The 13,437-nt window shown below is 56.8% G+C and overlaps 1 protein-coding gene across 8 annotated transcripts in view; it reads left to right on the plus strand.

Moving 5' to 3' along the window:
• SBF1 (SET binding factor 1) overlaps positions 1 to 13,437 on the plus strand; it is a 159,573-nt gene that overhangs the window by 130,678 nt on the left and 15,458 nt on the right. For 3 of the 8 annotated variants that reach the window (XM_073328995.2, XM_073328996.2, XM_073329001.2), the window contains 10 exons: positions 5,444 to 5,619; positions 6,174 to 6,251; positions 7,792 to 7,931; positions 8,458 to 8,665; positions 8,905 to 9,101; positions 9,250 to 9,387; positions 10,542 to 10,634; positions 11,035 to 11,112; positions 11,905 to 12,089; positions 12,486 to 12,662. In XM_073328995.2, the coding sequence (XP_073185096.1) occupies positions 5,444 to 5,619; positions 6,174 to 6,251; positions 7,792 to 7,931; positions 8,458 to 8,665; positions 8,905 to 9,101; positions 9,250 to 9,387; positions 10,542 to 10,634; positions 11,035 to 11,112; positions 11,905 to 12,089; positions 12,486 to 12,662 (1,470 nt within the window). The remainder of the gene's footprint in view (positions 1 to 5,443; positions 5,620 to 6,173; positions 6,252 to 7,791; positions 7,932 to 8,457; positions 8,666 to 8,904; positions 9,102 to 9,249; positions 9,388 to 10,541; positions 10,635 to 11,034; positions 11,113 to 11,904; positions 12,090 to 12,485; positions 12,663 to 13,437) is intronic. The other 5 variants (XM_073328997.2, XM_073328998.2, XM_073328999.2 and 2 more) reach the window with 3 other exon arrangements.

The raw sequence follows: 13,437 nt of genomic DNA on the forward strand, positions 1-13,437 counted from the left end.
AAAAGCTGGTCACAAGTCTCTGTAGGAGAATTTGGGGGTGCTGCCTCCAAACATGGCTGTTACCACGCAGTACGTGGGGCATACAGAGCAGACAGTAACACATGGAAATCGCTGAAGTGTAAATCTTTATTTCCTTTTCACGTAGGATTAACCTGCTTCAGGTGGCTCTTCCTGTAGGATGTAACAGAAGGGACCAAGTAATATGCAAAGCCTTTTCAGAAAGCTCTTGGATTTCAGTGTCTTGTTTATACGAGTTACTAGAAATGTTATAATGCAAATAAGTTAATGTTGTGCTATTTCAAGGAGCATTGGTATACCCTGGCAGCTTGAATCAATTTAGGATTAGGTCACTTACGACACGTACTCGGCGCGTAAGGCCAGTATTCTCAAGTAAGGGGCAGGTGCGTTGACACAGCCTTGTCCCAGTTCACTGCCTTTGCATGCTCCTGTACAAATGAGAGGTGCTGCTCTGCACCTGCATCGCTGGCTGCTGCACCTTGTTGGGCAGTCACGGATATTGCCTGCTGGTACCGCTGGCAGTGCTAAGAGCTGTGGCACCAGACCTGTCCTCCTGTGACTGACCCAGTTTGTTGGGAGGAAGATGTGACAGGTTTTGGCAGCGGGCCTTTCTCCAAACTCCTGCCTGGTAGTGAGCTCTGTGTATATGGAAATAAATAGCATAATTTCTTAGGGGTAGAGCTTCTGATGACCACAAGCGTGTGACCAAAACGGCACTTGCTTTGTCAGTGCTGTGGACCTTTGGCAAGCCATACATCTTAGAAATAAACTCTTCTGTGGTTTTCACCTTCTGTGAGTCCAGGTCTCCCTGTTCAAGGTGTGTTAGAAGCTGATGGTGTCCTTGAAAAACTTTCCATGCGACCTTCTTGTGTCCAGCAATAAAAGAAGTAGCATCTCACGAGTCAGGGCATGAAATGGGAGTGGTTTTTCCAGAGCAGCAGGTTCATATTGTAGCTTCTCACAAATGGCAAGGCTAGGAAAGTACTTTGGTTCCTTTGTGCCAGTTTTCATCCAAAGCTGCTTACATGTCTTTGTGCTATAGTGAGCAGCCAAGTATAAGCATATCAGTGTCCCCGGCTGCAACAACCGTGCTAGACACCATGTAGAATCTTTCTTGTCTGTTTCTTGTTGATGATCATACAGCTGATGGCTATCGACTGTGGCTGCAAAGCACCATAGTTCAGCCTCATCCTGAAAGCCACCAGCCGGAATGATGATTTTATCAGGTGGTGCGTGTCATTAGTTGCTCAGGTAAAAGTATTGCGAAGTCCTCCTTATTTTCTGGAAGCCCAGCGAAATGCATCCAGATATTTGGAAGAGACACGTATCTGCATTCTACCACTCTTTGGATGGGCCTTGTACTTCTTGAGTGTGTTTGCCTTCAACACCCTTACTAGATCCTGGTGATACCTGCACAGGTCTGCTCCAGTCTGAAGTACTGTTTTTACAAATGTGTCTGCCAAATCTCCAGATGGTTTGGCTCCGGATGGTTTTCCCTTGTCAAAACTCCTTGAGCACTTCAGCTGGTAGTTGATATATTACTGTGATGCAGGTGGCCCCCCATCTTGCATAGTTTGCATGGTTGTGATGCTGGTAAATCAGGTGTCAGCTCTTGGCAAGACTGTAGGTGTCAAATGAGCACTGAGCAGCTCAGCTGCATGTTAATATTGTTTGAGATAGGCATTGACTTTAATATATGCAGCAGCTTACAAGCGTTTTATAATCTTACTTTTTTTGCCTCTGTCTTCACGAACAAAGTCAGCTCCCAGACTGCTGCGCTGGGCATCACAGCATGGGGAATAGATGGCCAGCCCTCTGTGGAGAAAGAGGTGGTTAGGCACTATTTAGAAAAGCTGGACGTGCACAAGTCCATGGGGCTGGACAAGTTGCATCCGAGAGTGCTAAAGGAATTGGCGGCTGTGATTGCAGAGCCATTGGCCGTTATCTTTGAAAACTCGTGGCGAACGGGGGAAGTCCTGGATGACTGGAAAAAGGCTAATGTAGTGCCAATCTTTAAAAAAGGGAAGAAGGAGGATCCTGGGAACTACAGGCCCGTCAGCCTCACCTCAGTCCCTGGAAAAATCATGGAGCAGTGATCAATGGCTGTCTAGTTGGCAGCTGGTGTCAAGTGGAGTGCCCCAGGGGTCGGTCCTGGGGCCGGTTTTGTTCAATATCTTCATAAATGATCTGGAGGATGGTGTGGTTTGCACTCTCAGCAAATTTGCGGATGATACTAAACTGGAAGGAGTGGTAGATACGCTGGAGGGCAGGGATAGGATACAGAGGGACCTAGACAAATTGGAGGATTGGGCCAAAAGAAATCTGATGAGGTTCAATAAGGATAAGTGCAGGACCCTGCACTTAGGACGGAAGAACCCAATGCACAGCTACAGACTAGGGACCGAATGGCTAGGCAGCAGTTCTGCGGAAAAGGACCTAGGGGTGACAGTGGACGAGAAGCTGGATATGAGTCAGCAGTGTGCCCTTGTTGCCAAGAAGGCCAATGGCATTTTGGGATGTATAAGTAGGGGCATAGCGAGCAGATCGAGGGACGTGATCATCCCTCTCTATTCGATATTGGTGAGGCCTCATCTGGAGTACTGTGTCCAGTTTTGGGCCCCACACTACAAGAAGGATGTGGATAAATTGGAGAGAGTCCAGTGAAGGGCAACAAAAATGATTAGGGGTCTGGAGCACATGACTTATGAGGAGAGGCTGAGGGAAGTGGGATTGTTTAGTCTGCAGAAGAGAAGAATGAGGGGGGATTTGATAGCTGCTTTCAACTACCTGAGAGGTGATTCCAGAGAGGATGGTTCTAGACTATTCTCAGTGGTAGAAGAGGACAGGACAAGGAGTAATGGTCTCAAGTTGCAGTGGGGGAGGTTTCGGTTGGATATTAGGAAAAACTTTTTCACTAGGAGGGTGGTGAAACACTGGAATGCGTTACCTAGGGAGGTGGTAGAATCTCCTTCCTTAGAATTTTTTAAGGTCAGGCTTGACAAAGCCCTGGCTGGGATGATTTAATTGGGGCTTGGTCCTGCTTTGAGCAGGGGGTTGGACTCGATGACCTCCTGAGGTCCCTTCCAACCCTGATATTCTGTGATGTCTGTATCCCATGCTATAAGGTTATGTGTAAGTTTTGATTTATAATTGTAAAAATGTCTGCTCTGAACTTGGTTCCCTAGCCCATGAAGAAGCACTATCAAGACTAAATGGGCCATTGTAGGACAAAAACTTTGTTTGCCCCATTCACCCAGGGTCTATAAAATCATGACAGGTGTGGAGACAGTGAACAGGGAAGTGTTGTTTACCCCTTCACATGACACAAAAGCCAGGGGTCACCCAATGAAATAAATAGGCAGCAGGTTTAAAACAAACATAACACAGAGTCAGCCTTTGGAGCTCGTTGCCAGGAGATGTTGTGAGGCCAAAAGTATAAATGGGTTCCAAAAAAGGACTAGATCAGTTCCTGGAGGACAGGTCAGTTAATGGCTGTTAGCCAGGATGGTCAGGGATGCCCCATGCTCTGGATTTCCCTATACCTCTGACTGCCAGAAACTGGGAATGGGCGACAGGGAATGGATCACTCGATAATTGCCCTGTTCTGTTCATTCCCTCTGAAGTGTCTCACACCAGCCACTGTCAGAAGACTGGATACTGGGCCTGATGGACCATTGGTCTGACCCAGTCTGGCCACTCATATGTCCTTGTAACCAACGCGTTATCTAACCAGTCACTTTTTTTTTTAACAAAACGAAAAAAATGCCATCACCATGACTTCTGGGGCAGTTGTACTCTAACTACAAAGCATTATGTGCTATAAAATACTAAGCATGCAAGAAAATAAGCAAATGATTTCACGTATTAAAGGAAAAACAGCCTTCTGTGTAACGATTAACTTCTAACATTATGATATCTAGGTGACTAAATGCTATAAAAAGTTCAGTATTAGGGTACAACGGGTATTAGAACCATGTGTCTTCTCTTTTTAGTTCTTAAAAGACAGTAAAGGAATTGTGCCAAACTGTTTGATTTTGCTGACAAGTTCATGCCGATGGTGCTAGTATCTCAAATGTTTCTGGTGAATTTTGGCAGCCGTATTTGCAAGTTGGAGGGTCTAAACTTCAGAATTCAGCTTGCTAACCTCCATTTTTGAAATCAGGAGGATCAAATTATATTAGAAAAAGCCAGGCAGGACATGGCAGACAGGCTGTTTCTGCGGCTGCGTGGGTTTTGTGTTTGTACAGGTCTGTAAGTCTCCCTGTGGTGCATTATGGAGGGGAGCGCACGTGTATAAGATTCTCAGACACAGCGTTTTACAGCTTTGAGGGACAGTCAAGCAACAGGGCAGGGATGTGGGTGGACCATGGTGGTCCTGTTGGTGTTGGGGGGCAGATTGTGGTATCACCCCACACCATTTGCCTTCTCTCAGACTTCCATTCCTGCTGGGTTACATGAGAGCCATTGACCCAAGAGCCATCCTGGGATACTGGGTTGGAAGTGGGGGTGCAGGGAGAAGGTTGGGTTGAGGGAGAAGAGCAGCTGCAGAATGCCCGAGCGTGGGGCCTTGGGGGACGGTAAGCTGACCACCTCACGTTTCCAGTGTTCATGCAGCCCTCCTCTCTGGTGTGTATCTGGAGTCAGGACGGAGTGCCACAGGTGGGTAGCCCTGTCATGCCAGCCCTGCTCCAGAGGGTAAGCTGATATTGAGGTGACGTCTGCTCCCTGGCTGCCCCATGGATAAACAGCTCTTTCCCTGGCAGTTGGTATCAGCCCATGATGCAATTCTGAGCCCCTTCTCGGAGTGGAGCGGAGCAGGGAACCCATCTGTGCTGCGGTTCCCCCTCCCGTCCAGCCTGAGGGGCTGCTGGAACCCCAGGCAGTGGCCGGTTTCTATGCTTAAGGGAGGAGGCATGTTCCTGTGGACAGAGCGCTAGGCCGGGGTCTGGGAACTCCTGAGCTCCAACTCGACTTATTTGACCTGTAGAATGGGGTCGCTGTACATCTCCTAGCTCCCAGGGGTGTTGTGTGCTCTCAGTGCTGCAGGAAACGGGCCTGCCTTCATTCTGGGGCTGAACTGTCCACCTGACTACACTGCTGTTTGGGTGTGGAGCCGGGCAGCTGGGGCCATGAGCAGATCTCTCAGCCCGCCCTGGGAGCGGGGATGGCAGCACGGGGACATCGAGTAACCATCCGGTAGAGTCTGTGAAGCCACTGGGGGCGTGGGACAAAAGTAACCATCAGTGTCAGACTGGGTGAGCAGGAAAGCGGTGAGTGCTCTGGCGGGCTGGTCCCAGGCACACTGCTGCAGGCTCTGCTCCACGCTGTGTGCTAAATGTGCTTCCCCTGGGGTCCTGGCCCTGATGTGGGTGGGGGAAGGCCCTCCTCCCAGTGGCAGTCTGAGCCCACTCTGCTTTCCCCACAGTTGCTGCGGATCGCCTTCGACGTGGAGGTGGCTTCAGAGAGCGCCGAGGTCTTCAGGAAGCACCTGCACAAGCTGCGCTATCCCCAGCACGTACGCGGCACCTTCGCCTTCACCGTGGGCCAGTCGCCCAAGCAAGCCATGCAGCCCAAGGCCAAGGAGAAAAACCCCTCACTCAGGTATCGGAGGTTCTGTGCCCCCTCGCTGGGGAGTGGGGACCTAGGCCACCCCACGCTGTGATGGGACTGAGCTGCCAGGGAGCGTGAGACCCAGGGCATTCTTTGGGTCCCTGTTTGAAACCCCCAAGGAGTCTCCTCTGCCTCTCTCCAGGACTGGGTTCTTGGCTCACTGGCTCCAAAGCTTTTGCAGCCCAGGGACAAGAGGCCAGGATTAGACTGCAGTCACGTGCCTCGACTCCTGGCCTGGGCTCTCCGAGGCAGCGGGTCCAGCCCTGAGCAGAAGGGAAGGGGGTGGCGTAGGGACCCCTTCTCAAACCTGTGAACCAGCAGCGTTAACTGTCGGGGGAATCCCCTTGCTGGTCTAATCCCAGCCCTGCAGGAGGGTGGGCAGCGCTGGGGATGATGAGAAGATCCTGTGCATGAGGGGGCCCTGTTTTGTGCCACCCGCGTTCTGTGACTAGCAAGTGCTGTAGCTGCTGGTGGTCTGGTTGCTGCTGCGTTGGGCTTGGTGCTGTGTGACGTCTAAGCGTCTCTCCTGTGTGTTTGTGACCCAGCTCCCAGCAGGTGACCGATATGTTCCAGGGCCTGGCAGTGGGTGTCATATCCCTTGGGCACCTTGGCCATTCATCCACGTAAGACACCTTCACACTGGACAGGGGCTTGCAAGGTGGCACTGGCTCAGGCTCTAGCCTTCACTGGTCCCAGTGGTTCTTCCTTTCACCCACTCTGCATGCTAAGGGCTTTGGGTCTTCCCTTGTGGTGTGGTGTTCCCTTCCCTTCCCTTCCCTCTCCCAGGGCTTCGGACTGGGCTGCAGGTTTAACCCCACCTTTGCCATCATGGGACAGGCTGGGCTGCAAACTTGATGCCTCTCTCCACCATTATGGTACAGGCTGGATTAGGGCCCAACCTCGCTGCGGCCATATGGTCTAGATGGAGGGTTTAGTTCCCCATATGGTCCCAAGGGGACTGTGCCCACCCCTGTTTGCAGCTGCTGTGGAGGTGAATCGTGGAAGTGTTTGTCCATCTGCACCATGCCCTGTGCTGGGGGCCAGTCGTGTTCCTTTGTCTCCGAGCCTCGGGGCAGCCTGAGCTGGTGGCCACAGCAGTAGGGTTAGGTGGGTGTAGCACTGACATTATTTGGACCCTCTTCGTGTCTGCAGCTGCATGTTTGGGCACCTGATCTGCACTGGAGCTCGGAGCCCCCAGAGCCTGTCCTGTGCCCTCCTCCCAAAGCCCTGCTAGCCTGCGGGAAGGGTCCGCTCCCTGCGCCCCAGGCCCCGAGGGTGCTGGGCTGCTTCTGGGGAACTGGCAGCCTCTGACAGCTCAGTCTGTAGCCAGCAGCCCCGTCTGCTGTGGAGAGGGCAGCGCTGGTGCTGCCCAGCGCCATCCTGAGGGGAAGGATGGGCCCGGGGCTGCAGGGGGCTAGCCTAGGATGGGGGAGACCCAGGTTCAATTCCCTGCTTCACCCCAGACATCCTATGTGAGCTTGGGCAAGTCTGGCCTCTGCCTCGGCTCCTCACCTGGCCTATAGGGATCAGAGTGGTGCTTGGCCTCACAGGGGGTGCAGAGAGTTAGTCGGTGCTCAGATACGAGGTGGCGGGGCCAGACCAGCACCTGAGATAGCCAGTCCTCCGCCCCCATTGACGCTCCTGTCAAAGCTGATCCAGGATCTCCATATGGCCCTGAGGCTGGGGGCAGCCGGTGTCATTCAGCTCTGACTGATTCCCTGCCCAGTCTGACTCTGAGGGGTCCAGGCACCTCTGGGTTTCCCCCTTCATCCTGATGCGGTCGGGGGAGTAGGAGTCCCTAGTAGGAGCCGACTGGTCTCTTGGCACCCATCTCTAGCCCATGGTAACTGCCTAGCCATCCTGTCCTCCTGGGTGGGAGCCGTGTCATGGTGGTCCCCAGTCTGCTGGAGCTAGGGAGGGTAGTTTCCCCTGCCCCTCCATGGCAGGGTTAGTGCAAGTATGTCTGTGGGTGGCACCAAGGGACGCTCCTGCCTCTGCTTTGCTGATGGTCTAACTGAGTGTCAGGGTCTCTCCCTCTCAGGCTGGGCTGGGGGAGGTCTCTGGAGCCCCCCTCTGGGGGCAGGGTCCCTGTGGCCGCACCATGGCATGTCAGGTCTGGGGCTGGTACCACGTTGGCCTCACGCTCCCCTGCTCTCATTCCAGGACGCTTTCCAAGAACCTGGTGAAGAATGCCAAGAAGACCATTGGCCGCCAATATGTGACCCGCAAGAAGTACACACCACCTGCCTGGGAGCATCGCAGCAGCCAGCACTTCCAGGAGGACGATGAGGATGAGATCTCAGGTTGGGAGCTTCCCTGGCAAACAGGCTGCCTCCTGTGTGGGGGGGCGGGGGCCTTCTTGGGGCAGTGCCTCGTGGGTGAGCATTGGCATCTCAGCCTGTCTTCTTAGCTCTGTGAGCACCCAGGAGCTGGGGTCTGCCCTACAGTATGAGGTGGCTTGGCTTGGTCACCTGCTGTCACTCGCACAAGCGCAGCCCGGTTCTGTCCCCCTCTGGGGCCAAGCCACAGAGCTGCTGCAGCCTGGGAGCTCAGAACCCAGCCGGGCGGTTAGATCAGCCAGTGGAGGCTCTTGCTCTTCAATCCAGAGGCTCCTGGGTTCAGTCCCCAGGGCGCCTGGCCCGTTCCTGAGTGTCCCATGACACTGGCACCCCGGTACGGAGCAGCTGTGCCCTCACCTTCCGTCACTGCTGCAGCAAGGCCAGGCCTGGGGTGCATCAGACTGTGCCCTGGCCCCAGTCTCCCTCTCCCCCTGCCGGGGCTGTGGCCTCCAGAGCAACCTGACCCCGCCTCTTCCCTCTGCCTGAGCAGTGTCTGAAGAGATAGACAGGAGCACCCTGACCCCCTCCACTATCATCAAACCTTCAGACAAGATGACCATGAGCCACCTAGTAGAGCGAGCCTGCTGCCGCGACTATCAGAGGATGGGGCTGGGCACACTGAGTAACAGCCTCACCCGTTCCAAGAACGAGCCCTTCCGCATCTCCACGGTGAACCGCATGTACGCCATCTGCCGGAGGTGGGTACCTAACATGGGGGGCATCTGCCAGAGGTGGGTACCTGGGTTGGGGAGCATCTGTAGGAGGCGGGTACCCAGTGTGGGGGGCCATCTGCTGGAGGCGGGTACCTGGCTGGGCAAGGCTGGCGGGTACCTGGCGCATGGACAGCAGGCTGTCCAGGGGGCAGCCCCTTCCTCCCTGCTGCGCGATTCCCCTAGTGTGGCATGACATGGCATATGGCCTGTGCTCTCTCCTGCAGTTACCCCGGGCTGCTGATCGTCCCGCAGAGCATCCAGGACAACACCATCCAGAGGATCTCGCGGTGCTACCGTCAGAACCGCTTCCCTGTCGTCTGCTGGAGGAACTCCCGCACCAAGGCCGTGCTGCTGAGATCGGGGGGACTGCATGGCAAGGGCGTTGTGGGCCTCTTCAAGTCGCAGAACACCCCTACTGCAGGTACCTGCCTCTCTGTGACGGGGGGGCGCTGCGTGTGCCTCCGGGGAACGCTCCGTCTCCGGTAGCAACGTGCCGGCAGCACCCCGGCCGATAGGTTCTCCCCCAGCGCGGTGATTGTGTGTTGCTGACACCCTGGCTGTCCTTGCAGGCCCGTCGCAAACAGACTCCACCAGCCTGGAGCAGGAGAAGTACCTGCAGGCAGTGATTAACTCCATGCCGCACTACGCTGACGCCAGCGGGCGCAATACGCTCAGCGGCTTCACCTCTGCGCACATGAGTAGCGCAGGTAAGGAGGCGTGGGTCAGACCTCAGCCATGGGGCCACAGCACAGTGGGGAGAGGAGGGAGCAGGCTGGGCATGCCCACTTCCTGGGCTGGTGCTGTCAACGGGCCTCTGGCTTTGGCGTCCTTCCAGCTCAGCCAGGGAGCCGGGCAGGGCTGTGCTGTTGCAGGGGGGTTCTGCCCGCCCCAAAGTGCCCCCTTAGTGCACCTCTTTGGGTTCATAGTGGGCTCTGCTCAGCTCCTGCTCCCTCCTTTCCCTGTGGGGCCCAGGCACTACCAGTGTGGGGCAGGTCTCAGAAGGCCCTAAGCCCTGGGGCTCCCTTACAAGTGCTGGCTGACTTGAGTCCTTGCACCAGGGCCACCCTGGGGGCTTTGGGGCGGGTTGGGGATGGCAGGAACGGATTCTGTAAGCAGCGACCTGTCCAAGCACCTCCTGGCCGCACTGTGCCCGACGGGCAGGGCCGAGAGCACCCAGTTGCTGGGGCTTTGAGCGGCATATTCAGGTGAGTCTCATGCCCCCTGTTCCTTGTCCTGCCTCTGCCTCCCTCCTCCTGCTGCTGGGAGAGCAGGGCTGACCCAGCGCCCCGCATCCTGCACCAAGCTCCATCCCCATTCGTCGCCTGTCTGCACCATCCCACACCCAGCGCAGCCCAAGCTATGGCCTGGGACCAGTGAGGTGAGGGAGCCATTGGCCAGACTCCTCCATGCCTCCCAGTCTGCCTTGGAATGAGGGTGGGGGGGCTGCAGCCCACTCTGTAGGGCCAGACATAGCTGGGAGCCCCTCCGACCGCGCATCCTGGCGAGCTGCTGCTGAGTGGAGGGGCGGTGGGCAGAAGGTAGCCTGGAGCAGTGTGGGGAGAGGCTCCAGCGAGAGTGGAGGGTGTATCTGCTTTGGGAGAGGGGATGGGGCAGAGCTGGGTGGCGCACCCAGGGAGGGCATGTGCGGTGCATTGTCTGGCAGCAGGTGACCAGAGCCCACTGCTCGAGCTGCCTTGCAGCGTGGGACCCTGCCCCATGCTCCGGCCTCTGGCTCATCCCTGCTGTGGATTCCAGCCCCGGGCGCCGCCTCTTCTGCTTGCGGGGCGCGTTGCTGGGGGCAGGGGAGATGCTGGGGGGACGAACAGCAAGGCCAAAAGCTGGTGTTTTGTTGGTGCTACAGATTCTTCCGACAAGAGGCAGCCCAAGCTGGGATCGCTCATGAAGCAGGTGATGGGAGGGAAGGACGATGGGCCAGGCACTATTAGCCGAGGAGGTGAGGAACGCCGGGCGTAGCTCCCTGCCTTGCAGGGCCCTCGCCCGAGAGGCCGCCAGGCCAAGGCAGCTGGCTGTAGAGTAGATGCTTCACCTTTGCTTCCCCAGGGTTCGCAGAGCATAGGGGGCAGCCCTGCCAGGAGATGGGCCTGTCCTCGCTTCTCGGGGGGGTGCCCAGCCTCTGGCACTCGGATCACCTGGGAGCACAGTGGGCCGGGGTCACCTCATTCGTACCATTCATTGTGCTGCTCGCTCCATCTCACCCCTGGGGCACCACTCCTCCCACCCCACCCCACCCCATTCCTCCCAGCTCAGCAGCCTGTCCCCAGTGAGTGCGGCTCGGGGTGACGCGCATGGTCTGCCGCCCGTGGTAAGACTCCTTTCGTCCTGTACTTTCTCAGTGCTAGGTCCCAGAGCTAGGGTGGTCACTCTGTCCACCCCCAAGGGTGCATCGGTGAAGGGCCGCGAAAGTCCCCGAGGTACTGTACTGTCATCCGCCTAACCTGCCGGGCGCTAACCATGGTCATGTGACTGATTGCCCCATGTAACACCACACCCTTCACATGACTAACCACATGTCCCAGTAACACCCTCCCCCAACCCCCCCAATCAAAAGGGTAAGCTAATGAGCTGCTGCACGCTAACGACTCTCTACAGCCTGATATGGCTTGTCTTACTTATCACTGAATGGCTTGTCTTACCGCAGTTCCTGCTGCCGCAGGTAAGTGCGGCCCCCAGCTGATCCTGGAACAGGCTCTCAGGTTTGCTTTAGGCACCTCACACATCTGCCAGTGCTTGGGGACTGGGAGCGGGAGTTATCTGGTCAAGGGACGGGGGGTGCAGTGCACAGGGACAAGGGGAGAATCCCCCGGAGCAGCCACCAAGGGCCCCGCAGTGCCACGGGCAGATTGGTGCCGCTCGCTGAGCCAGTGGGGGCTGGGCAAGGCGGGGCGTCCGTCCAGAGAGGGTAATCTCAGCAGTGCCTGTGGGAAGGACAAAGGCTCCAGAGCTCTGACCCTGGCGGGCCCCAGCTGCCCAAATCCACATGCTGGCAAGTCGGGGGAGTGAGAAGCAAATCTGATCCCCCGAGTGCACATGGAATCTGGGCTGGGGGCCGGAGCAGCTCAGCGAGGGTGCCTCAAGGAGGAGAGCTGCTTGCCCCCTGAGCTGGATGTCTGGGAGAAGGCAGAAGGTGACAGGGCAGGCTGGAGGCCACGAGGCCTGGGAGCCAGCTGAGTGGGCCATGGCAATGACCTTGCCCTCTCTTGCAGGCAAGTGGGGCAGCATCCGGGCCAGTGGGCGCATGAGCAACTACGTTTTGAACATGGAAATTGGGTCCCGCCTGGCTGGGAAGGACCTGGTGAGCGCTCAGCACAACGGGGCCCCCTCTGAGGCCAGCTTCCTGCGCCAGCACCGGGCCTCCCTCTACATCATTGGGGACAAGTCGCAGCTGAAGGTAACGGCCCAGTGACCAGGAAGCATGTGGGGCAGGGAACTGTCCGAGCTGTCAGCAGCGGAAGGTGCTCAATGCGTGGAGCTGCTGGGGACTGTCAGGGAGGAGTGGTAGCTTCATGGGGGGCATCCCCCCTGCAGCCAGGACCGGTGTAGGGAAAGGAGGCCCACTCCAGTGACAAACCCCCTCTGGGCTTGCAGCCCGGCAGCCAGGCTCCCCCTGGACAGCGCCCCAGAGCGATCCGTGCAGCTACAGCTGTTCCTAGGCAAAGCCCAGGCGTGGCGTGGGGAACCCGCTGCAAAACAGGGGCTCCGTGAAGGGAAGGGTGGGCAAACGGGAGTGGGCCTAGTGCTGCCCAGTGTGCATTCACCTGGGCTGCCACTTTCACCCTCTGCCCAGGGAGCGAAGCCAGACCCGTTGCAGCACTGGGAGATAGTGCCCATCGAAGTGTTTGACGTGCGGCAGGTGAAGGCCAGCTTCAAGAAGCTGATAAAGGCCTGCGTGCCCGGCAGCCCCTCAACAGACCCCAGCCTCACGTACCTGCGGACCCTGGAGGAGTCCGAATGGCTGTCCCAGGTCAGTGTGCTGGGTCTTGGGCTGGGCAGTGTAGGACAAGGGTTGTCGCGCAGACCCAGGGCCAGATCTGTCTCCACACCTGGGATCCTACAGTATGAGGGGAGCTGGTGCTTGAGGGCAGTTGCTGGTGTGTGTCACAGGAACCCCAAGGTGAGGGTTAGTTGCTGGGTCACTGGGGCAGGATCCAAGCAACATGCCAGGTTTGAGTCAGTCATAGGGTTTACGGCCAGAAGGGACCAAACCATCTCATCTGACCTCCAGTCTATCCAGGACACCAGCACCTGCAGGGTGAGCCCGCCAGCCAAAATTCTACCGAGGTATTTTAGTAGACTAGCCTATGGTATGCCACGGGGCAGAGAGACTAGGAGGGACTGAAGCCCACCCCTGCCTGAGGCCCCCACAACGGTGGGAAATTATTGGAGATACCCTCTGATGATCCTGGCAAGTGATCCACACCCTAGGCTGCAGGGGAAGGAGGAAACCCCCAAGGTCTCTGCCAGTCTGACATGGGGGAACATTCCTTCCCAGCCCCACAGACGGCGATCAGTTAGATCCTGAGCAGGATTGTACATTGTGTCCAACATACAGCCAGCCATGTGCCAGAGGGAGAGTGCTTGGCGCCATCTCAGAGCTGTCAGTGGGAACTGTCATGGAACGTAGTGGTTCCAGTGCGGCCCGGCAGGGATCGGTCCTAAGCCGATTCTTTTCCACGTTTCCCCAGTGATCTGGTGAAACTGGTGGGTGACAGAGCGGTAGAGTGCTGTGTCACAATGAG

The sequence above is a fragment of the Lepidochelys kempii genome, chromosome 1, assembly GCF_965140285.1.
Source record: "Lepidochelys kempii isolate rLepKem1 chromosome 1, rLepKem1.hap1, whole genome shotgun sequence".
Lineage (NCBI taxonomy): Eukaryota > Metazoa > Chordata > Testudines > Cheloniidae > Lepidochelys > Lepidochelys kempii.